The following is a 27,939-nucleotide window of genomic DNA, read 5'->3' on the forward strand; positions in this document are numbered from 1 at the left end:
AGAGAATTTAAAATACTTTTTTTCCATTATCAATAGATTATCTCTTTTCTACCCTCTTCGATGTCCTTAATAGTGAAAAATTCCATGGAGACTGGTTTGATGAGGTATGAGAGCCTTTTGAACTGAAATGTGATTCAGAAACTCAAGTTGTGTCCATGAAAGTTTATGATTTAGATCTCTTTTTCAGTGGGGTCTTCACTTAGGGAACAGAAGATATTGTTTGTTTTGGGCAAGAACCTTATTGCTCTTCAGATTTTCCACCTGTAAAATGTGGATAACATTAGCCCCCATTTTTCATGTGGTTTTGGGGAGTATAAAAGAATACAAGGAACAGAGGTAAGAATAATTTTATTATACAAGCCAGATACCATCTTCTCTAACATTTCCAATCTAGAGGCCCCACCACCACCCATCACTCTCCTGACAGCAGCTGGTTTTATTTATAGCATCTCTCATTACCCAAATTAAAATTTATTTTATTTGGCTGTGACAGGTCTTAGTCTCAGCACATGGGATCTAATTCACCAATCCAGGCCCCCAGCATTGGAAGCAAGGAGCCATAGCCACTGGACCATCAGGGAAGTTTCCCAAATTAAAATTTTAATTCAACAGTTCTCTTGAGAACTTCCTGTCTCTCCAACTACAGTGAAATTCCATGCAAGAAGGGATTTTTGTTTTTTTGTTTAACATTGCATTGCCAGCATCTAAAACTGTCCCTGGTACACATTAGATTCTCAATAAATGCATGCTGCATGTATGTTGCATAGTAAAACCTTAAAAAAAAAACCTATATCTTTGTAAACACTTTTAAAAATTGGATTTCAGGTCCATGTGTGCATACTCAGTTGTGTCTGACCCTTTCCAATCCTATAGACTGTAGCCCACCAGGCTCTTCTGTCCATGGGATTCTCCAGGCAAGAATACTGGAATGGGTTGCCATTCCATCCTCCAGGGGATCTTCCCAACCCAGGGATTAAACCCATGTCTCCTGTGTCTCCAGCATTTCAGGCAGATTCTTTACCCACTGAGCCACCTGGGAAGTCCTAGAAATAGATTAATTGTCAGTTCAGTTCAGTCACGCGGTCATGTCTGACTTTTTGCGACCCCATGGACTGCAGCATGCCAGGCTTCCCTGTGCATTATCAACTCCCAGAGCTTACTAAAACTCATGTCCATTGAGTCAGTGATGCCATCCAACCATCTCATCCTCTGTCATCCCCTTCTCCTCCTGCCTTCAATCTCTCCCAGCATCAGGGTCTTTTCTAGTGAGTCAGTTCTTCATATCAGATGGCCAAAGTAATTAATTGTAATTAATCCAAATTAATTGCAATTGTAATCACAAATTAATTGCAATTAAGGATTAATTGTAATCCTTGGTTAATGGCATGCCCTCTTTTGTTATTTAGCTGTTGAATTAGGTTTTTTACCTGGAAAAAAAAAGGTAACCTAAAACAAAAGCTCAGGTCCTTCATCTCACCAAAGGGCTTTGACCCTTATCTCATGTCCCAACCTCTCCCCATCTAAGGTAATCATCATTCAGAATCCCAGGTTCTCCATTTCCCTACAAGTAGATCCTGAGATGAGATTCTTGTTTAGATGATTTACTGAGGGAGTTCTCAGGAGAAGGGGTGTTTGGGAAGCAGGGATGGAGAGGGGAAAATAGCTAAGCAAGGATGTGGAATCTGCTGGAGCCTGGATTCAGAGCTCTCAGGCATACAGTGAACCACAGCATTGACTCTACCTGGAAGCAAAGACTACCTGTTTGGACCCAGAGTCAGTCAGTGATGGACTGACATTTGGGGAGGTGATAAACAGAAAGCAGGTGCATGGTTTCCTGGGTAAGGCAACCTCCATTTGGCTAATGGCAATACTCCAGAGAAGGATGGGGCCTGATATGTTTGACAGCCAACATTCATAGTAGCTAGGGATAAGTGCACTTGACCAGGAAAAGGGGGCTGGGTGTGTCTACTATATCGTGCTTCCCTCCTATCCTTTTTATTGAGTTATAGCTGATTTATAATATTGCATGTTTTAGGTGTACAACAAAGTGATTCATAATTTTTAAAGATTATATTACATTTGTATTTATTATAAAATATTTGCTATATTCCCTGTGCTGGACAATATATATCCTTATAGCTCATTTATTTTATACATAGTAGTTTGTACCTCTTAATCCCCTATGCCTATCTAGCCCCCTCCCTCTTCCCTCTCCCCATTACACACCACTTTGTTCTCTATATCTGTGAGTCTGTTCCTTTTTGTTATATTCACTCATTTGTTTTATTTTTCAGATTCTACATATAACTGATAACACAGTATCTGTCTTTCTCTGTCTGACTTGTTTTACTATTGCTTACTTTTTTACATAGTCTTGTCAAATTTTGTATGTCTTCCTTATAAGTGTGTGTATATGCGTATATATAAATTATATATATATATATTTACCTCCCAATTATTTGGAACTTTCTAGAAAGGAAATCACACTAAATTTTGTTCTGACTGTAGTATAATATTTCAGTATGTGAAAATACCATATTTATTCACCCACTGTGCCACTGGTGGACTTTTAAGTTGTTTTCAGGTTTTTGCTGTTATGAACAGTGTTGCTGTGAAGATTCTCATATATGTCTCCAGTTACATACTGCAAGAATTTCTTGGGTTTATAACTCTGGGAGACAGTGAAGGGCAGGGGAGCCTGGCATGGTGCAGTCCATGAGGTCACAAAGAGTCGGATACAACTTAGCGACTGAACAGCAATGCTTGAGGTGGAAGAGATGGAAGGGATGGATGGAAGTGTGAAATTTAGAAGATAATGCCAAACTATTCTCCAGGGTTAATTTGCTAATTCACACACCCACCAACAAGGTATAAGAGATCCTGTTATCTACCTCCTCTCCAACTTTTCTCTTTTTTTTTTTTTTTTTTGGCTGTACTGTGTCTTCATTGCTGCTTGTGGGCTTTCTCTAAGAGTTTGAGTTGACAGGGGATGCTCTTCGTTGCAGTGTGCAGGCTTCTCATTACTGTGGCTTCTCGTTGCAAAGCACAGGCTGTAGGCACACCGACTGCAGTAGTTGCACCACACTGGCTCAGAAGTTGGAGTGTGAAGGTTCTAGAGACAAGTTCAGTGACGTGGTACACAGGCTTGGTGGCTCCACGCCATATGGAATCTTCCCAGGCCAGGGATCAAATCAGTATCCTCTGCTTTGGCAGGCAGATTCCTATCTACTGTCCACCAGGGTCCTCCAAATTTCTGACTTATATAAACTGAATGAGTATAAAATGGCTTTTCATTTTGGTTTTGATTTGTATGTCTTCCATCAGTAATCATCTCTTCCTGAAAGTGTCAGTCACTCAGCTGTGTCTAACTCTTTGTGATCCCAGGACTGTAGCCCACTAGGCTCCTCTGTCCATGGGATTCTCCAGGCAGAATAATGGAGTGGGCAGCCATTTCCTTCTCCAGGAGATCTTCCTGACCCAGGGATCGAACTTGCTTCTCCTGCAGCTTCTGCATTGCAGGCAGTTTCTTTTCTTTTTTTTTTTTTTGCAGGCAGTTTCTTTACTGCTGAGCCATGGGGGAAGCGCCAATCATATCTTCCTATGTTATCAGAATACCTGTTACTTCTTCTTAAGTGAAGTGTTTGCTCATATCTTTTATCCAGTTTTCTATTGGATTATTTATCCTTTTCTTACTAATCTGTAGGAGTTCTTTGTATGTCTTTTGTCTTTTGAGTGTATTATGAATATTATGGCTATCTTCTAATTTCCAACTTGTTTTCTCATTTTATAGAGTCTTTTAATGATATCTCTTAATTTTATTATAGTCACAGGTATTCTTTTATGGTTTTTATGCCTTGTTTAATAAATTTTTCTCTTAAGGAATCTAAAGGACCATTTCAATCTTGGGGGTGGGCAAGGGGTTCCACAAACAGAGGTTACAGGCAAGTCACAGAGGCAAGCATGTTATATCTACTGAGGCATTTGTCTAGTCTGAAGCAGCCCTGACTAGCCAGCACAAGCGACCAGCTGGCTGGCAGGTGTGCTTTGGTTATAGAATTGGATATATCAATGCTATTAGAGCTGGATACCATTAAAAATTCTAATCATAGACTGTAATTAACTTTCCTTGCTCTGACGCCCCGCTCACTAAACAACCTTCTGATTATAATTTGGCTTCCCATGTATCTTTGCCTACAGGGAGAGAATGTACTGTTCAGGCCGACGTGAGGATCCAATCCACTAAACAGTTACATGCCATGATGTAAATTAATAAATTTGTATTCTGATTTTATCATGTGCCTCATCTAAGCTCTGGAGGCGTGAGTCAGCATCCCCAAGTCTAATCAATACAGACACAGAAAATATCAAGCCTCTGAGCTGAAAAACTAAGAACTAGACCCAGGACCAGAGCGCAATCACCAAGGTAACATTACCCTGGAGGCCCCTCAGCCTGATGGAGAAGGGTATGTCATGTGATATGGACAGGGATTAAAATTGACTTTTGACATTATAAAGAGCTGCATATTCAAAACCAACCATGGCTTGGTTCCATTCAGGTGAAGGCAAAGAATAGAAGATGATCAGGAGACTCATATTGAATATTTATTGGCTTATGAGCACATACCAGATGCTGCCCAAACCCTAGGCAGAAGGGTAAGATTTACAGACATGTTTGAAAAGAGCAAATTAAAAAAGAGAGAGAGAGAGAGAAAATAAAACAGGCAGATGGTACATGCTAAGGAAAAATGTAACAAGAGGAGCCTGACTGATGAATCTCTGCTCCACCTTGATACTCAAGGTCCAGGATACAAAATAGAAAAAGCAACTTTCCAAAAAATGAAAACCAGGAGAAGGAAACACAAGGTACACTAGTGAACAAACAGGGATGTGCAAGGGTGGCAAGATTACCCAAGCCAGACGAGTGATTTAGGACCAATAGGGTGAGAGAAAGATCTCTGGAGTAAGTTCAAAAGACAAAGTAGAGGTGAGCCCATCAGGACACATGGGGATAATTTAGCTATCTTGCTATTATATTAGATCAGCACTTAATCCAGGCTTTCTGAGTGAGCAGTACCTATAAGGACACAGATCACTTTCTGGATCCCAGTTACACTGAGTAATAAAAGGGAGAATGTGATCAGAATTGTAATATCTGGGAATTTTTGATCCAGTGATGACATGTGAGTCTATATTTTATATTCAGACTAACAGCGAACAAAAACAAAACAAGGGGCTGACCTGTACTGAGGAACCTATGGGATTAGTTTTTCAAAGAAAATATGTTCAAGAAGGAGTGAGATCAGTTAAAGGAAGTTCTGTGACATCTGTGAGACCAGTCTGAAAGACAAGCATTACCTCCCACAGCGCTTCCCTTGGGGCTCCCACCAGAGCAAGGCCATGGGTGTGGCTAGATCAGATGAAACTAGAGAACCATTTCACACGCCTTTTGATCTAAAAATGAGGTAGAGACAAGCCACTCAGTAAGGGTTGATCCTAAGTGTGGCTTGCCCACCCAGCTATGTGGAAGGAAAGGCATACAGAGAGCTCGGTGAAACAGCAGAACCAAAACACAGCAGGCTAGCAGAAGTGCTTCTCTCAGCACATGGCCAGAAAGCACAAAATACATGGAAGGGGGCAGGCAGGTGGCTGACCTGTGTTCTCTACAAAGCCAGAAGACTCCGACACATGTGTGAAGGAATAAGCTCTCTTTAATAAGGGCCTCTGTGTGTATGCACAAGGGGATATAAAATGTAGACAGAACAAGGCTCTCTTCTAGATGTTGTCCCGCACATGCTCGATGATGGTCTTCAGCCCCAGCCAGGTCTCCTGTGCAGTGGGGATGATCTGGCTGGCAGGCAGAGCGAAGCCATAGTCCCCAGTATCTCTCAACTCAAAAGAGAACGCATACTTGATGCCATTATCATATGCCCAGTCAACAGTACTCCCACTAGCTGCATCTGTTGAGTCAAAAAGAGAAAACACTTTGAAGCCCAGTTCCCTTCAGGGTTAGATGGGACGGGGCTAGGAGCTCTGCCAACCTGTGGTTCCTTAGTGATCTATAGTTCTTTCTGAAGGTCATCAGGCCTACACAGAAATGTTGACCTGATCCCTGTGTTTCAGACTGTCCTGTACCATGAAGGTCTTCACTGGTCTCAATCCAAGAGATTTTAAATCCTCATTTCCATTTGTCACCATTTCACTGTTAGGACTCCTTCAGGTCACTGGAAGCCAATATCTGCAGAGTGTGGGAGGCAGCCTCCAACACAGCCACAATGATCCTTATCTCCTAGTATTCACATCCTTGTGTAATGCCCTCCTACACTGGACAGGGCCAACATCACCTGTTTGACTGCAGAAATGAAAGTGTGCACCCTTCAAAACTAGGTCACAAATAAAAATGGCTTCTGCCCTTGCTCTCTCTTGAATTACTGGCTCTGATAGAGCCGGCTGTTATGTTGTAAGAACACTCAAGCAGACCTTTATAAAGAGGTCTATGTGGTGAAGAACTCACTGCCAACAATTAGCAATCACTTGTCAGGCACCAGAGTGAGTCTGAGAAGCAGATCCCTCAGCCCCATTACGCCTCTAGATGACTGTAACCCTGGAAGACATCTTGACTGCAACCCCCTGAGAGCACCTGAGCCAGAGCCATCCAGCTAGGCAGCTCTGGAGTTCCTGACCCATAGAAACTGTATAAGAAAATGTATGTTTATTGTTTTAAGCTGCTAAATTTTAGGATAACTTTTTGCATCTCAAGAGGTAACTAACAACACAGAGAGAAGGAAGCACTTGGGACTTCCCTTTGTCAAAAGGCTGAGAAAAGGCAAAATGCCTGTTTTCCTGCTTCCTCCAGTCAAACTCAACTATAGCAGAAGCTGGATAAAGGTGTAGTGTAGATGATAGTGAATAATAAAATACCAATGTCAATAGCAGCTATCATTTGTTGAACATCTACCATGAGCCAGTCATCATACTGGTAAGTTTACATTTACAATCTCATTTAATCTTTAATAAGTCAGTGAGGTGGGTATTACTGTCCCTGTTTTTCAGATGAGAAAAAAAATCCAGGCTCAGAATAGAATACTTTGTCTACGAAAATATAGATGGAAAATGGCAGGGCTGAAATTCAGATCCATCTGATGACAAAGCCCATACTTTCTTCAACCTACTTGGGGTTCAGTTAGAATGTTTATATATATACATATGTATATGTATGTATATGTATATATATGTGTGTGTGTATATTTATGTTATACATATATAAAATGTGTATATATGTAAAATATATATATAAAACATATGGTGGTGGTAGTTTAGTTGCTCAGTTGTGTCCAATTCTTGTGGCCCCATGGACTGTAGCCCATCAGGCTCCTCTGTCCATGGGATTTCTCAGGCAACAATACTGGAGTGGGCTGCCATTTCCTTCTCCAAGGGACCTTCCTGACCCAGGGATTGAACCTGTGTCTCTAGTGTTGCGGCAGTCTCCCGCATTGCAGGTGAATTTTTTACCAACTAAGCTACCAGGGAAGCCCATAATATACACACGTCTGTTAAATGAAAATATGGGTCCCTTCATTTTTCTATTGTTCCTGAAGGTTGTTTCTTATAATACCATTTGCGATTTTCTAGAGATGCTGCTTCAGCTGCAATTATATGTTCCCTAAGGTTATGGAATAGGCTCTCCTAATCTCTCTGAAATTCCTGTGTAATTCCTACAGCTTTTCTCTACCTTGAGAAAAATGCTGAATAAAAAACAGACTATGGCACCAGCAAGTTACATAGAAAGCTCAAGTATTTCAGAACAGGTTTTAAATTCAGGAAGAGGGCAAGAGGACCTCTGCTGAATAAAGTGATCAGATTCAAGAATTTCACTTTACTTGGGTCCTTGCTAAGTCTACCTACCTACTCTTTTTTAAACACAACTTGGAACATACTAATAACACTGGTGTGCTCACTCTATTTTTCAATTAACAATTGAAGATTATTTCCTATTAGCACATACAGATACACCTCATTCACTTAAGGGCTGCATAGTGTTTCACTGTAAATGAGGTAAAGTTGCTTAATCATGTCTGACTTTCTGACGCCATGGACTGTAGCCTGCCAGGCTCCTCTGTCCATGGGATTTCCCAAGCAAGAATGCTGGAGTGGACTGCCATTTCCTTTTCTGTTTCACTGTAGGAATGCACTAAATACATTTGTATTCAGTACTCTATTGATAAACATTTAGGTGCTTCCCAGTCTTCTGTGACTAAACAATGTTGTCATGAACATCCTTAAAACTCACAATCTACCCATGAGCCAAACAAGCTCAAAGAATTTGTTTCTAAGCCCTTAGTAGACCAGAATCTGTGAAGAGAGGAAAGGGTTGCTAGAGGAAGGTGGCCCAAGGAAGGAGACATGAAAACTCTAGAAAGCAGACACAAGAATTAAAGAAGCAAATCAAGCTGGGCTATTCAGCAAAAGGATTGAACAGTCCAATACAGCACAGAAGGCTTTCAAGATACCACAACCGACATTCAGAAGGCCACTGAGTCATGAAGAAAGGAGCTTAAATCTCTTCTACATGCTCAAAGAAGGCAGGAGAGTGTGAAAATCCATTTTAGAATTATTTATATTTACACAAATACAAATAATTTGTATAACTGAATAATATATACAAATTTTATAATTCATCTAAAATGTATATTATAATTCATCTGAAAGGATTAATCTAAGGAAAGGGTCAGCACTTGAAGGGACAAATGTCAACTACTTACATCCCACACACCCTAACCCAGAGAGTTAGAGTGTTTTTATACAAAAATTGATTTCACTTTGGGGAAGAAAGGAGGGCAGGCAAAGCCTATAAAAAATACAGAAGATGGGCTCTTGAAAGAGGTAGAAAATATTATGTCTCTTGATAACACTCAGGAGAGCCTTTCTCCTATTCTGTCGGAGCAATCTGATGAGTATCTCTTACTTTGGGCACAGCTTATGTTGGAAAGAAGAATGTTTTTTGATATGGGAAGAAAAGGCCATTCCTTAAACTGGCATTTAGACCCAAAGACCAGGACTCTGGTGACCTGCAGAGATCTTTGGAGAGGACCTCCTCAGAAGGCTCCTGCCAAGTTCCTTTAGCTCTCTTTGGCATAGGGCTCAGTTCTGACTAATTAAATAGAGGGTGGTGAACCTCTCCTGATGTGTTTGTTCTCAGAGGTGTTCCCATTCAACAAGTAATGATAAACCATGAGTAATTACTGGCTTGTTGATGCAATTAGCAACACAAACATCAACATCCTGCTAAGTGCTTTATGCAGCTTGGTGGCATGTAAAATACAGACAAGAGTGCTGAGGTCACAGTACAGATGAGGACCTAGGAGGTGGGATGGAGAATCTTCACAGAAGAGGAAGACTGAGGAGAACAGCAGTTGAGGGCAAAGTAAGTAGGATGGGAGAGGGAGTTACAGTATGGAAAAGGAAAGAAATATCGGCAAGTTTGCAGGGGCTTTGAGGGCAGACCAACTGTTGGAAAACTATTTACAGAGGAGGCACCAGAGGGGGAAAAGAAGGGCACTTGTTTGAAAGGAGCTTAGCTCCCCATGTTTTGTGTTTCTATTTCCCATTTATAGCTAGGGCCTTGGAGAATAATCATATCTTTCAATCTGATCTAAAAATTTAAAGATCAGATCACAGAATAATAGAGCTAGAAGGATCTCAGCAGGAATAGAGTGAAATGCTCAGGTGAAACACTTCAGTGAGAAACCAAAACAAGGGTATTTCCTGACACTGAGATTGAGTTGTAGGTGATGGGTCTCAAGACCCTCGTCAGGTCTGGAGTCTTCATAGAGGTTTTTTGTTTTTTTCAGCTCAATGCTAATGACAGTCCAGAGGACCTCCTAAACCAAGCCTGCTATGCATGTGTTCATTTCAGACAGGAAGGTGAGGGGGTCCCCTCCACGCCCTGGTACCACCACCCCAGTTTGATGAAGACGGTTGCCTGCAACAACTACCACCAAACAGACTTGACATAAATTCAGCCTATCACTAGCAACGAAAACAGGTTACAATATAAAAAAAGGTTGTCTTGCGGTTCTTCTCCAGCTTCAAGTATCCTCTCCAAGTGTTCCCTAGTAACCAGTAAACTCAAGGAGTACTTACAGGTAATGGAGAAGATAGAACCCACTCGGTACTGAGTGCCCGACAACATAGCCAGAGCTTTGGCTGTATTCCTCGCCACCATATCCTAGGAACGGGGAGATCATTAGAGTGAGAAAGAATGGACTCTGAAGCCAGATGTTCCTCAGCTGTTCTGTACTGCAGTGGATTGGAAGATTCCCGAACCCCCTCCCACCCTTCCCCCACACCCAATGTTCCCTTCCGGTCTCCTTCTTTCCCATCCGACCAGAGCCAAGGCCTAACTATAAAGTGAGAGAAATGTAATGGTTCCTCCAACTCCTTCTATCACATCCTCAGTTCTTTACTTCCAGTTTGGGACCAGGGTAAGCAGAGAGGTGGAAGGCGGCCAGATAAGTGCTCTGAAAGCAGGTGTATTATAAACTCAAGTTGGGGTGCTGTATTGCAGCTCTTTGCAGATCTGGAGGGCTGCTCACCAGCCCATTAGAAATCTAGTAAAGGCATCACCATGTTCACCTAACCTGAGGGAAGGGAATGTCACGTTCACAAAGACAAGGGAAGGGCAAGTATGTTCAAGAGAAAACCTTTTAAGAGTTTGGGTGTTCTCAGAATGGAGGTGGAGACAGGGCCCCCACATATGGATGTGCCCTACACAGAGGACCTGCTGGAGACCAGAATATAGGCCACACCAAGTCATAAGCCCTTAGCTGTGGCCCCCGGCAGAGGGGCACACTCAAGCAAACGAGCAGAGAGAGAGAGGCCTGCAATCACTCTGCAGGAGTCAGGCCCACTCCAATCAGTCCACTCTAAGTGTCTGCTCACATCCTGGGGTGATTCACTGCATGCGGCACAGAGCAGCCCCGGGCTGTGGCCTACACCCTACTTAAATTCTACCATATCCCGAGGGAGGAGCACCTCCCCCTTGCCCACCACAAAGCCGCCCACAGTTCCTTACAAGCAGTGGATCTGCAATACATTTTGGTCAGAAAGACAGGTGAGAAGGAAAAACAGCATCCAATGTGGATCTTGGAACTCACAGCAAACACAGAAGTAAGGAGAATCATCTTCTTCCTGTTCCCAGTAGGCCTGATGGCACATTGCAGAGAACAGAGAGAGAACACTGGGCCCTTCTGGAAACAAGCCCAGCTCCTGGACTTTCTCTACAAAGCTCGAGAACCACCACTGTAGCAGCACCCAGAGGAAACACATATACCACTTACCAGTTCATCAGCATCCTGGGCCTTCGTAGCTGTGTAGCCATATGGATACAACACCATCTGTGAGAAGCTGTGCAGGTCAATGAAGCATTTGAAGTTCCCATGTTTTTTAATGAAATCTGCCACTGATTTCACCTCCACTTCTGAATGGGGATAGGGTCCATGATATACCTCAGAGCAAGGGTCGGCAATGGATCCCACTCCTGTGGGGAGTGATCCAAGCAGAAACGTTAACCCAATGGCTATGGAAATAAAAATGCAGGATTCTCCACCCAGAGGAGAGGCAGAAGGCATGCACAGGCCACTGCTGGCTGCCCTGAGAATCTAGTTCACAATGTATATATACTGTGGGGAGGGTGTGGAAGTGGGGTGCTGAATATGCCAGTGTTAAGCAGGAAAATTGATAAGACTCCTTAAAACGGATAGAGTTGACCTTGTACTGTATCACCAACAACTAATGTAATATTTTACAATGAGTAATTACTATGTATTCTTGATAATTAATATGAATACTAATTAATAATGAAAATGACTCCATTTATTCCAGTGTCAACTAATTCTCTTGGTTCAGATCTTAATGGCCAAGTGCCGCCAAAAATAATCTATTGTTGTGGCTAAAATCTCTTGATTATTTGACAGATATTTAAAATTATTGCCTTCTGTATTACTTCACAATATAGCCCCCTAAGGTATCTGACACGTATGTGAAAGCATCCCTATTGTGACTTAGCTTTGATGCCCTCAATTGCCACATTTTTATCAGCTCCTTTCCCACAGTCACATTATTTTTCCCCCAATGGTTTGTGTGGTATTTCTATGCAAGTAAGAAATTAAAACCGTTACATTAAAACATCACATCAAAAGCAAAACATCAGTATAGCTGTGGAACAGTGAAAGAGAACCACCAGAATTTGGAATTGAAAAGTGAGTTTAGATCCTAAATCTCATCAACCATATGCTCTTGAGACTGTCGCTGAGCTTCCACTGTCCCATTTCCAGTATGAAAACTCACTCTCTAGGTCAGAAGAATAAATAATACATGGGAAGTTATGTACCATATAGTCGGCACTACTGTGGGGATGATTTTTAAATAGCTGGAACTCAGAACCCACATCTCCTAATTCTCATTCTCTTTCCATAACATTAAAGGGCAGAGGTTCATATTTATACATCTAAGGGTAAACTGCTAGAGTTTAATCTTCACAATGTCATCTTGCCTGTTGGGGTAACAGTGCTAATTGCTCTCTTCTGTGTTACCACCAAGAGCCCTTCCACCATTCAGTAACTTGCCCAGGAACCGGGATGGCCAGGTAGAAAGTCAGCCCGTGGATTTGTATAAGATAGAATGGTTTTAAAGATAATAGTGTTATCTCAGGAGGACAGAAACTGCTCAGTTATTCCCTTTCAAAATTACAGTGAACAATAATATAGAGTGATACATAGAGAGGATAAGGAATTTGCCCAGTTTCTCAATGAACCAGCAATAGAGACAGCCTACAAGCCAGTTCCCTCACTGCCAGCTCAGAGGCCTGAGGACCAGGCTACCCAGAGGTATCAGGATTTAATAACTGTCTCCCCCACCTACCTCCAAAACTAGAATTCCAATTTCTATTTGGATCAGTACCAATGCAGGTGCTTCCAGGATTTACAGACCGTGTCTTTCTCCATAATCGGTTCTGAAAAATTCACCAAGGAAGAAACAGCATTCAGAGGTGGGTCAGGGCACAGAAGAGGTGAAGATTTTCTTTGGGGGCCTATGATGGAGGTGGTACCATGGATGGGGCAAGCTGCCTGAAGTTCTGGAGGCAACTTCAGAGATCTGGTGGATCATCGGGCTTTCAGCCCTCACTAACTGCAGAGTCTCCTCTCCTTCCCCAGAAGGGAGAATTCGCCTCCTGATTGGGAGAAAAGGACTTCCCCAAAATGACCTGATACCACCTGAATCCATTGAATAATTTAGGGCTTCAGTCAAAGTGGAACAAATGGACATTATGGGCCTCAGTGAGAACTGACGTGATAGCAAGTGCACAGGAACTATTTAACCCTTGCCTAAAAAATTAACCTGACTCCAATCAAGCATCTAGATCTGACCACAAGTGAATAGGAAACATGGGGGATGAGGGAATAAATTAAATGGTACAGAACAAAGAAGTCATCAGGCAAATTCAGAATGTGACACATTCTACATGACAACTTACTTGGGTTTCTCCAACAAATGAATGACATTCTAAAAGACATGTGGGGGTAGGGTGGGGTGGGGAAGATGTTGTGCAATAAAAAAGCCTGCATAGTTGTAACAACCAAATATAGGTACAGACCTTATTTGGGTCCTAATTTCAACAAATTGACTCAAAAGACATTTTAAAGATAATTAGGGATATCAGATGATATTGAAAAACTTCCATCAAATTTTTTTACTGTTGATAGTGGTGTTTTAATTATCATCAGCTAGAGATGAATACTAAAGAAGTTCTGAATGAAGTAACCTGATGTCTTGGATTTGCTTTAAAATATGTCAGAAAAAAAAAATGTGTGGGAGGGAAAGAAACGAAAAGAAGATTGGTAAAGTGTTGATAATTGTTCAAGATCCATAATAGGGAGTTCACTAGACGATTCTCTATAAGAAAAAAAATATTCCCTGGTAACCCTCAGCCCACAGAATGACTGGAAAATGAGACCCCCCCAAGGAAGCTCCTAGAGTGCACATTTTGGGGAATTTTTATCTAAGGTCATAGATCTATGCAGTCACAAAACAAGGAAATTGACAAACAGCTCTTAACTCCAAGCCCAGCCCATCTGTCAGTATTACTCACGTGAGTATGAGTGTATACATATCCATCAGGATTGGCCACCGGCAACACGAAAATATCCATTTTCTTCAAGGTGGAGGTGATGATTGCATCTTTCCCATAATCACATGCAATCTAAGCAGAGACAACATGCTTGTCAGCTATGTCTTTGCAGGCTGGGTTGCTAAGTCTAAGTTAGAGCATCTTCCTCAGATGCCCAGCTCCTAGAACAGCATCTACCCTCTGGCAGTCTCCCTGCCACCTTTGTAGGTGCAGCTCTCTGCAAAGCCCACAGTGCACTTCAAAATCTGAGGGAACATGGCTACCTGATGACATCAACTTCAGTGAGTCCTGGGCTGCCTGGTTCATTCTTCCTTCCAGGGGGTAGGAGCAGGGGAAGGGAGAACCACACATCATAACAGTTATTAGGAATATGAGCCCCTGTGCTAGGGTTGGGGAAGACGGATCCTCCACTTGCACCACCCCCCTCCCCTGGAACTGGCTTAAACTAGACTTTCCAGACAGACAGAGCATGGAGACAGCATGAGGTCCCTGAGGGCCAGGGGAGCCTGAAAGGGACGGAAAGTAAACATTATCTGAGCCTTGCTGCTGAGAAGGCCCTGCTCCCTTCCTGCAGGACTGACTATGTGTCAGTGTTTCGGGGCCACCGCTACAGCTCATTAGTATGCTCACTGCTCTGAGCGGACTTTGCCATTTAGCTAATCTATGAGGCTGACTGTGGGGCTCTGATCTTTTGTTTCTCCAATTTGAAAAGACACCCCCAGCCTATTGTTCCTGTGAGAGTGCCCTCCTAACCTACCCCCCCACCCCAGGTACAGCTGCATAGTACAGTACAGGGCACCCCCGGCCCTGCAGAATTCTGGGCTAATACTAGGCGACATGACCTTTCTCGCGGTCCAGATTGCCGTGGCCGGTGAGACCCACTCCCGGGCATGGATGCCTGCATTCAGCCAAAGGGCCGGCCGCTGTCTCCCTTCTCCAGTGCTGAACTGGAAGGAAAAAGAGGCCAGAAAATTACCCTCCTGTCTGGCGTGTCTCTACTCACCTCTCCTCTCCTCTTCCCAGCTCACCCCTATTCATTTAAACCATTTAAGACCATTCAGAGACCAAATGTTCCTGAGGGCACCATCCATTTATCAGGTTTCTCCAGGTCAGGGAGCTTAATTAGCTGACTGGCAGGGCCCAATTGCAGTACCACAGCTCCAGGCAGCTTGAACCACTCCAAGGTTGGAAGCAAATGGGAAGGGGAAACAATTGCTATTGTGAATTATAATGCCAGTGTGATTAGAGATAATATTTTGTCTCTTAAGTGGACTTCCCTGGTGACTCAGATGGTAAAACATCTGCCTACAATGCGGGAGACCCAGGTTCAGTCCCTGGGTTGGAAAGATCTCCTGGAGAAGGAAATGGCAACCCACTCCAGTATTCTTGCCTGGAAAATCCCATGGATGGAGGAACCTAGTAGGCTATAGTCTATGGGGTCGCAAAGAGTCGGACATGACTGAGCGACTTCACTTTCACTTTATGTCTCTTGAATGACCTCAAACGGTATCTCAACAGAGAGAGACACAAAAGTGCATGAACCAGCCTGTTCTAGCTGATGCCATAAATGAAATGAGTTTTAAAATGAGGAAGGGAGAGTTCACTATTGCTCACTGCATGAAATGAATTCTGACTGCTGACTTTTAGTGTTGGGCCCCCTTGGGTCAGAGGTTGGTGCTAATGAAGCAAAGGTAATTAGTTGGCAAATAATCTAAATTTATGTAGATTATCTGACAGCAACCAGCTCAAAGGCAGGTCTTCTCCCACTGGTAATTCCACCATTGCTGTAAGGCTGGATCCCTCAGGACCTGTATGGATCTAAGGGTTTGACAAATTCTAGGCACCATCACTTGTTCCATGGTTTATATCTCCAAATTCCTTTTTATTCCTTTGGCTGGATTATTTACGTAATTTATGTCACTGCCATAAATTCTTTGCCTCTTTTGCCAATATAGACCTAAAATCTGTTAGAAATATCTGGAAATTAGTCTTGATGCAGCCAAGGATCATAGACTGGGCTTAAAACCACATCAACCCCAAAATTACCCTCCTAGATTGCTTTTCCAATAAGTACCCCTAAAAAGCAGAATGGAATTTTCAGACCCATCCCAACTTGTCTTCATATTTACAGAAGATGGGAATGGAGGCAAAAGACTGTGGCCAATCTGAAAGCTTTCTGAAACACTAACCACCTCCCACTTCTTTCATTTTTTAAATTTTATTAATTTTCTTGGCTGCTCTGGGTCTTCATTGCTGTGCATGGACTTTCTCTAGTTGTGGTGACTTCTCTTGTTGCAGAGCAAGGCTCTAGGGCTCACAGGTTTCAGTAGCTGCAGACTCAGTAGTTGTGGCACACAGGCTCTAGCGCGTCGGCTCAGTAGTTGTGGGGCACGGGCTTAGCTACCCCTCAGCTTGTGGAATCTTCTCGGACCAGGGATTGAACCTAGGTCCCCTGCATTGGCAGGTGGATTCCTAACCACTGGTCCACCAGGGAAGTCCACTCACCTCTCCTTGATCCCGCCTTTCGGCCAAAACTTGCAAAGGGATGTGCTCCTTCTAACTCCATTCACAATAAGCAGAAGCAGGGGACCCTGTGTCAGAACAACTCCCAACCCGAGCAAAGGTGTCCCCACCTCACCCTCCTCCCTGAAGCCAAGGAGGTCCTGACAAGCTGCCTCTTTCAAAAGTGTGAGGGCTGAGTCCTAGACACAAGGAACCAGGAGCCTGAGTCCAGTCAGGCCCTTCAACGTGCACGGAACCTCACCTTCAGTACATACATCGATCGGTTCTCAAATGAATGCCCAATCGTCACTGTGCTCACCAAGCGAGGATAATATTTGACAATGTTGTCCATCTCTTTGTGAATCTGAAGTGTGAAAAAGTAAACACAGGGACATTTAAAAAATTTGTTAAGCTTGAGATGGGTATCTGCGAACTTTATTTTGTTGATCTTAACAATTTTTTTATAGTCCCCTAACCTTGGGGTTGACAATATGAAACGCTTATTATTAAGCAACTGCCTAAGAATCCATCTCTATTTTCTAGAGAAAAACACATTTTATTTGTCCACAAAATTATAGTCCATTAAATGAGAGTAGAAACACTTATACAGATACTGCTCCAAAAGTGTGGCCCTTTGCACTATACTAGTCTATACCGTATATTATCACCCTGCTTATTTAAGTTATATGCAGAGTACATCATGCAAAATGCTGGGCTGGATGAAGCACAAGCCGGAATCAAGATTGCTGGGAGAAATATCAATAACCTCAGATATGCAGATGACACCACCCTTATGGCAGAAAGCAAAGAGGAACTGAAGAGCCTCTTAATGAAAGTGAAAAAGGAGAGTGAAAAAGCTGGCTTAAAACTCAACATTCAAAAAAACTAAGATTAAGGCATCCGGTCCCAACACTTGATGGCAAACAGATAGGGAAACAATGCAAACAGTGACAGACTTTATTTTCTTGGGCTCCAAAATCACTGCAGATGGTGACTGCAGCCATGAAATTAAAATACTCTTGCTCCTTGGAAGAAAAGCTATGACCAACCTAGACAGCATATTAAAAAGCAGAGACATCACTTAGCTAACAAAGGTCCATCTTGTCAAAGCTATGATTTTTCCAGTAGCCATGTATGGATTGAGAGTTGGACATCAAAGAAAGCTGAGTGACAAAGAATTGATGCTTTTGAACTATGGTACTGCAGAAGACTCTTGAGAGTCCCTTGGATTGTAAGGAGATCAAACCAGTCAATTCTAAAGGAAATCAGTCATGAATATTCATTGGAAGGACTGATGCTAAAGCTGAAACCCTAATACTCTGGCCACCTGATGAGAACTGACTCATGTGAAAAGACCCTGATGCTGGGAAAGACTGAAGGTGGGAGGAGAAGAGGACAACAGAGGACAAGATGGTTGGATGGCATCAAGGACTCAATGGACATGAATTTGAGCAAGCTCCGGAAGTTGGTGAAGGACAGGGAAGCCTGGCGTGCTACAGTCCATGGGGTCGCAAAGAATCAGACAGGATTTAGCAACTGAACTGAACTGAGTCTAGATAATCAGCAAAGGCCCCATTTAGCCAAGGTTCTTAAAAGAACTTTTTTTCATCACTTTTTTATCACTCTTCCCATCAGTTAGAAAGAAAATTCAGCATGTATTATGAATACATATAATACCACACAAGTATATTATGTACATTATAAAATAAAAAATAGAAACAAAAGTTGTTACATTAATAAAATTCAAATATATGTAGAAATATAAATAGAAATTGCAACAGTTTATTCCTCCAACCCAATGGACTATCTTGCTTACACCCCACTATACAAGCACTCCACTTTGGAAGTGATTCTTCTAAAGACTTTGATATCTCAGTTGAAGAGCTATAATAAAGCAAGGTTATAAATGCTTCCATTTGCTTTCAGTAAAATAAAAAAGGGGGGGGTTTGCTTTAAAAATGGAATTCATCCACCTTAGTTGTTCAAACTTTTTGAGGGCTGAAATAAGGAAATAAATGGAATTTATATTTAGACCTTAAATTTGAAAGAAGGAGCTTTACAGAGAAAGAAAGTGTGCCATCAATAGAGAATAAAATCAAGCTTAAAGGGTTTATCAGACTTGCAGTCACTATGGCAGATTGAGCAAGAAACTCACCCTCAAATATATAGGCAAGTCAGATAAAATACTATGAAAATGAGTCCCAGGCAAATTTAAAAGCCAAAAAAAAAAAAAGGAAAAATTGTGCCAGAAATGAAGAGAGAGCAAGCTAACAGAGTACAAGACAAAAGATGAAGCCCCAGGGCTAGATGTCCATCTTAGGTTCTGAGGGTTTACAGCAAGAAGGAGCAAGGCTTCCTACAGGAAGAGGAGTAGAGGGCAAAGGACGCTGCCTGGAACAAGGAGAAGTTCCAACTTGTGAGCTAGAAAGTAGTAATTATGGCCATGAAAAGGGCCTGGAAACTCTACCCACGGACCCTAGAAAGTGGAGCAAAAGCCAGATGCCTGCCCAGAGTCATGAGAGGAAAGAGAGTACTCAGGAAAAGTTAGAACAACAAGCTGTGTCCAGACAGGGGTTGCAAATTCACAGTGCCAACACGAGGGGAAAGCTTACCAACAACAATAACAAAAGTAACTGCCACCACAACAATATGCACAAAGGGTCTGAAATTAGAAACCCTGGCAGAGACAAACATGAAATTCCCTTTAGAGACCTAAGAAGGCTCAAGTGATTGTGGGATATGTGCTTTTAAAAGCTGTTTTTAGAAAGAACTGAATACGAGCAGCCTTCTGCTGCAAGCCAGATGACAATGATACCTCAAGTCAGAGAACAAAATTGAGTGGATAGGAATGTGAGGCTCCTGCAGCAGGAAGGTGAGGGGATGGTGTTTCCAGAATCTTGGGTGACATTTGCAACCTGTTAGCTCAACTCAGGAGTGCCCCATGTTAATGAGGCTATCATCGGGGGTTGGATCCCTGTGTGGGCCTCAGCTCCATTTTCGTCCATGGCCCTGGACTGAACTCCTAACTTTATCCAGCTGTTTTGCAGATGTATGTCACTGGTCACAAGAGGGATCAAGGGGCAGTGTGGCCAAGTGTACACAATAAACAAAGCTACTGACAATCCTGGGAAAGAAGTGGGAAAAAAAAAGCTTGGGAAAAAAAAAACCTCATCTGAAAGAAAAATAATTCAAAGTATATGCCTCATGAAAAGCATGCCAGGAACTCTATCTTTGGATATATATTCAGCTATAGGAAACAGAATACCAGTTTAGATTTGAGGTTTGCTCCTGAGTTAATAGAGAGTTTCCAGACTAAGGAAAAAAACATTGAGGGGCCTAAGAAAACCATAGGCTACGTGATCCAGTTCCATTCCAGTCTTTCTTGGTTCTTCAAATTCCAATATTACGTTAAATTATTCTGCTCCAAATTTCTTATTTGAAGGGTTGGCTTACCTTGAAAGTCATTTATATAAGTGATTTCTAACTAAACACAGCACCAACATGTATTATGGAACAAATATACATTATAAGTAGTCATGATAAATGAGTGGAAATATTTGGTTAACCTTGGAAATAATCACTTGTCTATTTGCCTGGGATAAGTAACATTTTAATCTGGGTGAATAAAGTACAGGGATTCTGGTGGAATATAACAAGGTTGAGTTACAAGGACTGAAAATGGTTGCAATTACTTCATGGTTTTCTTTGAGGGGTTGCTAAAGAAAAGAAGGATGCATGTGGGAGTAAATGTTCAGTTTGCATTTCACTCTTCTCTTAGGAGATAAACAACCCAAGAATTAGAATGAAACTGAAGTGTACACATTTTAACCCCTCATTGTAGGCATACTGAACTAGGGACTAAAACCTCCTGAAAGTAAGGAGAAGGGTTACAAAACCCAAAAGGCCAATGATCTGATCTTTGCCTGCTCTGAAATACTTACAGCTTCCAGGGTGTGATAGGCCCCATAGTTAAAGCAATTGCTGCTCAGTTCTTGATGTACGTTGTGTTGCATTTCTTGCTTTTCAGCATCTAAAATAGTCTAAAACAGACATGGCAACATTACAAAGTGATTCTCTGGGGACAGAGGTTCATGTTGTTTCCACTCTATCTTGGGATATTTGGCTGGCCAAGATGGCAGCATCCTCAGCACACATATCAAGAAGCACAAATGTCAAGGTGTAAAAGGGGGTCAGATTTCTTCCCCATATCTATAAAATCTTACTTCTTGGAGCCCAACATACATCACCTCATTCAAAACTCACTTTCTCCCTGGAAGCAGCATATGTGCCATTTGGTTATTCTATACTATGAATTCTCTAGATGTCAGCCTGCATCTGGTATCCAGTGCCTCTGAAATACCCAGCTTGGGAAACCATTCAGAAACAAAGAAATTCTTATAACCACTCCTACTTTGAAGGCTCCTGGCAGATGTCTGTGACATGTGAGGATGATTAATAAGCTCACAGCTGCTCACACCATCAGGAAACTCCCAGGCCAAATCACCAATTAGTCCACAACCCACCTCGGTGAAGGAGAGAACGTGAGTCAGACACTATCCTGCTGTTCAAATACAGCTCATGAGGCTGGTGTCTGACTTGGGCAGTGACACTGACTCTGCTAGGGGCTGCTGGTAACATTCTCCCTTTTGCCAATGGTGCTTATTTATTATTTATTTATCTTGCCCATGCCACGTGGCATGCAGGATCTTAGTTCCCTGACCAGGGATTGAACTTCTCCCCCTTGCAATGAAAGTGTGAAGCCACTGGACCAGCAAAGAATTCTCAAAGGATATTTTTTATGACTGGCCTTCAGCACCTCCCCACCAGCACACACTCTATTCTTCCCTCTTGACTTCAAATAAGAAAAAAGAGACTTAATACTTTTGGGGTAGCTATGACATACCAGGCACTGTTAGACATTTTATGTACATTTAAGGACTTAATCTCAATTAATCATATGAAGTAGGTATAACTATTACCATTTTACTGATGAAGGAACAGAGTCTCAAGAGGGTAACAGTTTGTCCAAAATTACACAGCTAGTAGTTAGCAAAATCAGGATTTGAATCCAGATCTGATTGGTTTGCCATGCAAGCCCTTTTGCCATGTAAGCCCTTTCTAGCACAACATGTTCCTCTAACAAATCACTGCACTTTACTTCCATATACCTCAATGTCTTCATCTGTTCAATGGATAAGAATGAGGCCAGAACTTGAAAATTTTCCAAGTCCACTCTGGCTGCTTGGTCCTATGCAAGACCAGTGGAGGGACCTTGGCCTACCCACCTGCAGGTCTTCAACAGCCACTGAGTACTCTAAGTCATGGTCCTCCAGGAAGGATTTGACTTCCTGCAGACTGACAGAAGGGACCAGGACATCTGTAGGATGACCGAGGGCAGGGGGAGATTTCCACAAGTTGAGCTGAGGAGAAAAGAAGTAAAACCAGGTTAAAGGATAGTTCAGGTAAAAGGTACAATGAACTCATTCTTCTAGAACAACTGCCAAAAGCCTGGGTGGCCCCTGAGAAGCTGAGTTCTGCACAAGGGCAAACTTCTGCCATTTCACAGTTTTATCTGGTCAGGCCTGCCCAGCAGGCAACACATGGCAAAGCTCAAGGAGTAACAAGTCAATGGCAGAGAGAAAGATGAAGCCCTCTGCAGAGGACCCCATCTCCCTGGAGAGCACTTCCCCACCAACTCTCTCCATTGTATAAAGACATGTTGATTAATATAGGATTATACACAGAAACTCTTCAAGAATAACAATGCCAGTGCTGCAAGAGTCTTCTCTCACCACAGTTAATTGATACTCAAGAGAAAGAGAACTAAGTACCTTAAGGTTGTCTGAATTCACTAGCCGATTGAGTTTGCTGATCTCATCTCCATTTCTGACGTTAATTCTGAAAACTTGGTGCCTGGAGAAAGCAGAGGGAAAAAAAGAAAAAGATAATGGTAAGCTTTCAGCTGGCAAATAAACCCCAGGCCTACTATCCCAGACATAATGAAAGGAAATGGTCTAGTCTATGGTTATAATATATAGCCACTAAAAATAAGGCTACGTGGCAAATATGAAAAAGTGCTTATGGTATATAACTTAAAGGGAAATATTAAGTGAAAAAGCGGGACACAAAATTGTATGTATGCCATGACTGCAAGTATGGAAAAAGCAGATGCATTGGAAGAAAAACAGACAACGGAAATATAGCAAATGCTGACAGTGCTTATGTTCGGGTCATGGGATTATGGATGACTTACTTTTTTCCCCTCGTATCTGTTTTCTGTAATGTGGTCATATTACTTTATAATGAAAAACATATATATTTTGCAGAAAGGAATGTTCCTGAGCTACACGCAAAGCTAACTCAAGACATAAAGAGGCACTTCTTCACTGTCAAGGTCTAGGACTGAAACTGGCTGAATGTCCACACTGGAAAGAGCAAAAAAGAAAACAGACCTTCCATCCTGGGAGGGTTAGTTATTTTTCCTCTTAGCAAAGAGGGGAGAGGCTGGGTGCTCTCCAGGCCCTTCCAGCTCCGGAATCCTACACAAATGCATGGTGCTGGGGCTGAACTTGGGATTCATCCTCCCAATGGGGCTCTGACAGGGCCCAGAAGGAAGCTGGCCAGTCCCAAGTCCCCCTTTGTTGTTCATCCTGCACTTGTTCCCTATACATCATTTAGCTCCCGCAGCAGCAGCAGGGGTAGAGGCCCCCGAAGTCCTGTGTGTGGGTGGGAGAAGGCCAAGCCTGAAAAGCTGCCTTTGTGCTCTCAGCCGGCTCAGAGAGCCAGGGGAGCCATTAGGCCGTTGCTAGGTGACGGCCCGAATGAATCGGCACTCAACACTGTCACATGCGTCATCCCTTTGACACAAATGAATGCGGGAAGAGCTGCTGGAGACGGCTGTGGGCTGAAGGACCTGTTGACAGAGAAAACGGTTCTGTCACAGGGAGCTAAACGTGCAGCCTCACGTGGCAGATCAGCATCTCCTCATCAGAAAACCGGTCTAATCCGGATGAACTCTCAGAGCTTAACTTTGTTCTGGGAGCTTCTGGGGGGTCTCCAGGGGGTCTGGTCTAGCCTCTAAGGAGGTAAGGTCTGCTGCAGAGTTGCTTCTGTTGCAGGCAGCAGATCTGAAGGGAACGCCATTGCTGAAGCCTCACTTTCCCCCTGCTCATCTGGTCTCCACAGGGTCCTGGGAGGTGGACAGCCAAGTGCATCCCATGGGAGTCCCTGAGGCCACAGTGCAGAAGCCACTGGCTGGCAGGTATCAGCCTGAACCTGATAGACTTGCTAGATGTTGGACTGCAGCCCTGGAAAGATGGGGAATCAAACCACCATTTCCCTGAAACAGGCAAGCAGCCTTGCAAAAGTAACAGGTTTAAAACAGAAAGGAAACCCTTCCTCCTAGCTGAGTACCAGGACCCATCTGTAGAACTCATGCTCTGTCACAACCTGTCCTCAACACTCCAGAAAAAGGGGCATCTTAAAAATGGGTGCTCTGCCTATTTTCAGGGCAGCAATGGAGATGCAGACATAGAACAGACTTGTGGACACAATGAGAGAAGGCGAGGGTAGGATGAATGGAGAGAGCAGCATGGAAACATATACATTATGTAAAACAGATAGGCAGTGGAAATTTGTTGTTTAACACAGCAAGTTCAACCGGGACTGTGTGATAACCTAGAGGGGTGGGATGGGGAGGAGGGGGGGTGGAATGGGAGAGAGGTTCAGAGGGAGGGGACATATTATACCTATGGCTGATTCATGTTGATGTATGGCAGAAACCAATAAAATACTGTAAAGTAGTTATCCTCTGATCAAAAATAAATTTCTTAAAATGGGTGTTCTGAAAAGTGCCTGTGCACTGGCATCTCTGTTAGCAAAATGAGGTATCGGTAAAATACAGCATTGACTAGAGTATCACAAAGAGAACAAGGAGGAAGAAGGAATAGGAAGAGAAAAAAAGAGGAACATAAGAATAATGGGCTCTTAAGAATATTAAAACCATGTTACACATTCATCCACAGCATGTGCCTTAATTCTCCCAAAGTGGTAACTTCACAGCAGAACTTTCATACTCCTGGGCACAGTCCACAAGGGAGTACAGGGAATCTAATTGGCCCTGATGATGATTAAACTCACAGCTCATTTCATTATGTCCTAATTAGCCCAGCTCCAAAGGATAAAGACACATCTGTAACATGCAGACAGGCAGGGCGGAAGAGCTGGTACAGAATAGAGTCTTTCCCCACATGTCTCTCCTCCGCCTCTCCCTCCTACACATTCTTGGCTCCAGCCTCACTCAAATCCCAAATTCACCATACATTTTGCCCTTCTATGCCTTTGCACATGCTGTTTCCTCTGCCTGGATGTCCAGTGCTTTTCTTTATCTGCCTAGCTAATCTCTCACCCAGGCTTTAGTACCAACCTTCATCACCCATAAGGTTTTCCTCAACCAGAAAAGACAATGTTAGCGACAATCTTCAGATGGCATTAAAAACCGGCAGAAGGCAGGGAGGATCTAACATTATTCTCATGAACATAAGTTTATCCATACCTAGAAACAGAAAAAACACAAGTGGGTGCCAGTTGAGGGGCAGCCTTTCTCTTGCCCTCACTACCTCTGTCTCTATTTGGAAAATGCACCCCGAGAGTGTGGGTGGTGGAACATAACCTATCTCCACCATCTGGAAATGTTTTCAAGGATTTAAGCTCTTTCTGAAGATGGAAAATTGGCCTGGGAAGGGGGACATGCTGGGGTTTGCAGGTTGCCATGTTTACCCTTTCTACTCCACAAAGGTAGGTTTTCCTACAGCTCTTCTTAACTCTGGTGCTCTCCAATACCTGGTCTGGCAGCTGCTGCCAACACAATGGGTTAGAGATCCACTCTCAGTCACTCTCACACTCGGCCCATGTTCTGGACAGTCAGTAGTCACCTTGGTTCCGAGCTTCTATCCCTCCTCCCTTTCACCATATGGGTGGCCAAGCAGCACATTCTTTGTGCCTTTCTTACTTGCATCCCCAGCCAGTCTTAGAAGCCACCACATCTGAGATGACTTCATGGAACTCTTAAATGCCTACCAGTTACTGCCGATGCTACAAGTTCTGCAACTATTTCCTGTTCTCTGATTGCTGCACACCTTGAGGCATCCTGGCCACCATCCTATCCTTAAGATGAGTGGCGCCCAGAACAGAAGACATCAGCAGAGTGAGAGAGACTGGGGAGGTAGGTGAGTTAGGTGGAAGGAGCAGAGATTGGGGGTATGGGGGGATGAAACCATCACCTCCATCTCCATTAGCACTGTTGCCCCTACAACCCAACCTGCTTCCTGGCTATCCAACCACTTGAATGCTCAGAGACTAACTTCCCCTTGCTCTAAATGTTCACCAAGTTGGGTGTCTAGGCTATGTCTATGGACCTCAGGAAGAATTCCTCCACCTTTGCTGGGTTCCCTACTATAAGGGGAGAAAGATTTGGGGATAAGGATGACACTATTGATTAAAACTGTCTGCAGTTTGCTCAGGCACACAGTGCTTTCTGTGTAAGCTCCTATGGCGAGCACTCTAGAGCCCAGCCAAGCAGTCTCAGCCCAGGTGTCCACTGCATTATATGAGAAGTCTGTATCTTGAGAAATAAAGATTTTTGTCAGCCATGTGAATAGGTGCAGCGGGAGCCTGAGAGCTCTATGCGTCAGCCCACATGGCAGCAAATGTAGTTATTACACACTTACTGCTGAGCTGCCTGTGGAAAAATCTCCTTCCCTTACCACCCGTTATGCCTAAGCACTCTGAGCTATTTGGCAGTAGAGACCAGGTGTGAACGGAAGTCATCACCATAAAAATTACTCAATCACATATAAGCAATTACTTCAACTAACAACCTCAAAGTCCCTTTAGCCAGATAGTATAATGGAGAGTAAAATAACAGATATAGACAAATCAGCTAGATATAGGATTCTTTCTGGAGATTGTTGTTCAGTCACTCAGTCATGTCCGACTTTTCGTGACCCCATGGACTGCACTTGGGTTTTGCATTCAGATTCCAGCTCCTCTGCTTACCAGCTAAGTAGCCTTGGGCAGGTTTCTTAATCTTTCTAAGGCTGAATTTTTTTCATGTTTAAATTGAGGAAAATAACACCCCTGCCTGGCAGAATTGTGTGATCCAAAAGATAATGTATGTGACAGCTCTTTGCAAATGGCCAAGCACTATGCAGTAATGAGTCATTAGAATTCAATCTTCCAGTAGGGTACCACGGCATCCTTTCACCTCTCCTAGCTCCCAAGTGTCCTCTCCCTTGTAAACCAAAAGGCATTCTATGTGGAGCGCAAGCTCACACAGAACGTACAGGTGCACTCTTGCTTTTCATAGCTAAGGCTAAGCAAGACCCATCAAATCTCCATATGCTAGATGCTACCAAGAAGGGTCTGCCAAGCCTTAACCATTAACAGGAAGGTGAAGCCAAGAAGCATGTAGCCCAGGTTTTCCCCTAAGCATGCAGAAACTGGGCTTCTCTGGTAGTTCAGCGGTAAGGAATCCACCTGCCAATGTAGGAGCCACGTGTTCAATCCCTAGGTCAGAAAGATCCCTGGAGAAGGAAAGAGCAACCCACTCCAGTGTTCTTGCCTGGGGAATCCCACGGACAGAGGAGCCTGGTGAGCTACAGTCCATAGGGTCATAAAAGTTAGACACAACTCAGCAAATAAACAACAAAACATAGCAGAAATTAGAAACAATTAGTAATTCTTAGTAGTTCATAGCACAGGAGTAAGAAAGTAGGAGATGCCTGAAACTGACCTTAGGAATAAGAACCAGGAAGAAAGAACTGGCAGGAATTACGGGGCTAAGGAGGAACTGAAGGCCACCTAGTTTTGACACAACAGCCAAAACGGAGCCTGAGAAAGAAGTAATTGGTCCAAGATGATACAGGGGCAGAGCTGGGACAGGAATCCAGGTCTTCCCTCCCAGCACCATACCACCTGAGGTACAATCAGCCATTCATGTCGAAATCTATTTGGTTCTTGTATTTCTGAACTAAGTAATAAGTCCAAAAGGAACTTACCCAGAAAATGTTTCTCGGTCACAGATGCCAGAGCCGATAAGGGCCCCAAAGAACAGTATCCACTTCATGTTCCAAGGATGCCAGTCATACAGTGGTTGAGTCAAGCTGTATTTATAAGGAGTCTGAGGCAGACTCATATCCTCAAAAATGCTAATATGATTCCCAAGGACCCTTGCAACTCTGACAGTACATCAG

At 43.1% G+C, this 27,939-nt stretch overlaps 2 protein-coding genes across 2 annotated transcripts in view; both read right to left on the reverse strand.

The window, feature by feature from the left end:
* The window catches only part of CPA5 (carboxypeptidase A5), a 53,408-nt gene extending 43,183 nt beyond the window's left edge, over positions 1–10,225 (reverse strand). The window contains exon 1 of the mRNA XM_070465874.1: positions 10,141–10,225. The gene's annotated coding sequence lies outside the window, so the exon portion shown is untranslated. The remainder of the gene's footprint in view (positions 1–10,140) is intronic.
* On the reverse strand, positions 5,691–27,939 carry LOC110145372 (carboxypeptidase A4-like). Its single transcript, XM_020905620.2, has 11 exons — positions 27,745–27,939; positions 22,519–22,600; positions 21,973–22,107; positions 20,629–20,727; positions 16,950–17,051; positions 15,028–15,132; positions 14,147–14,257; positions 12,919–13,009; positions 11,337–11,536; positions 10,141–10,225; positions 5,691–5,957 (listed from the first exon to the last, which is right to left on the reverse strand). Exons 1-11 carry the CDS (start codon positions 27,879–27,881, stop codon positions 5,773–5,775), a joined length of 1,332 nt encoding a protein of 443 aa, XP_020761279.2. The 5' UTR covers positions 27,882–27,939; the 3' UTR covers positions 5,691–5,772.

This window comes from Odocoileus virginianus, chromosome 1 (genome assembly GCF_023699985.2).
Source record: "Odocoileus virginianus isolate 20LAN1187 ecotype Illinois chromosome 1, Ovbor_1.2, whole genome shotgun sequence".
Classification (NCBI taxonomy): domain Eukaryota; kingdom Metazoa; phylum Chordata; class Mammalia; order Artiodactyla; family Cervidae; genus Odocoileus; species Odocoileus virginianus.

Excerpts from the sequence above, each read along its gene's own strand:
- LOC110145372 (XM_020905620.2), bottom strand. The coding sequence starts at position 27,881 with ATGAGTCTGCCTCAGACTCCTTATAAATACAGCTTGACTCAACCACTG. Across the intron at positions 10,226-11,336 it reads CCCAGGATGCTGATGAACTG|GATATGGTGGCGAGGAATAC; the intron begins GTAAGTGGTATA and ends CCCCGTTCCTAG. Across the intron at positions 5,958-10,140 it reads TTCTATCTTCTCCATTACCT|ATGCAGCTAGTGGGAGTACT; the intron begins GTAAGTACTCCT and ends TTGACTCAACAG.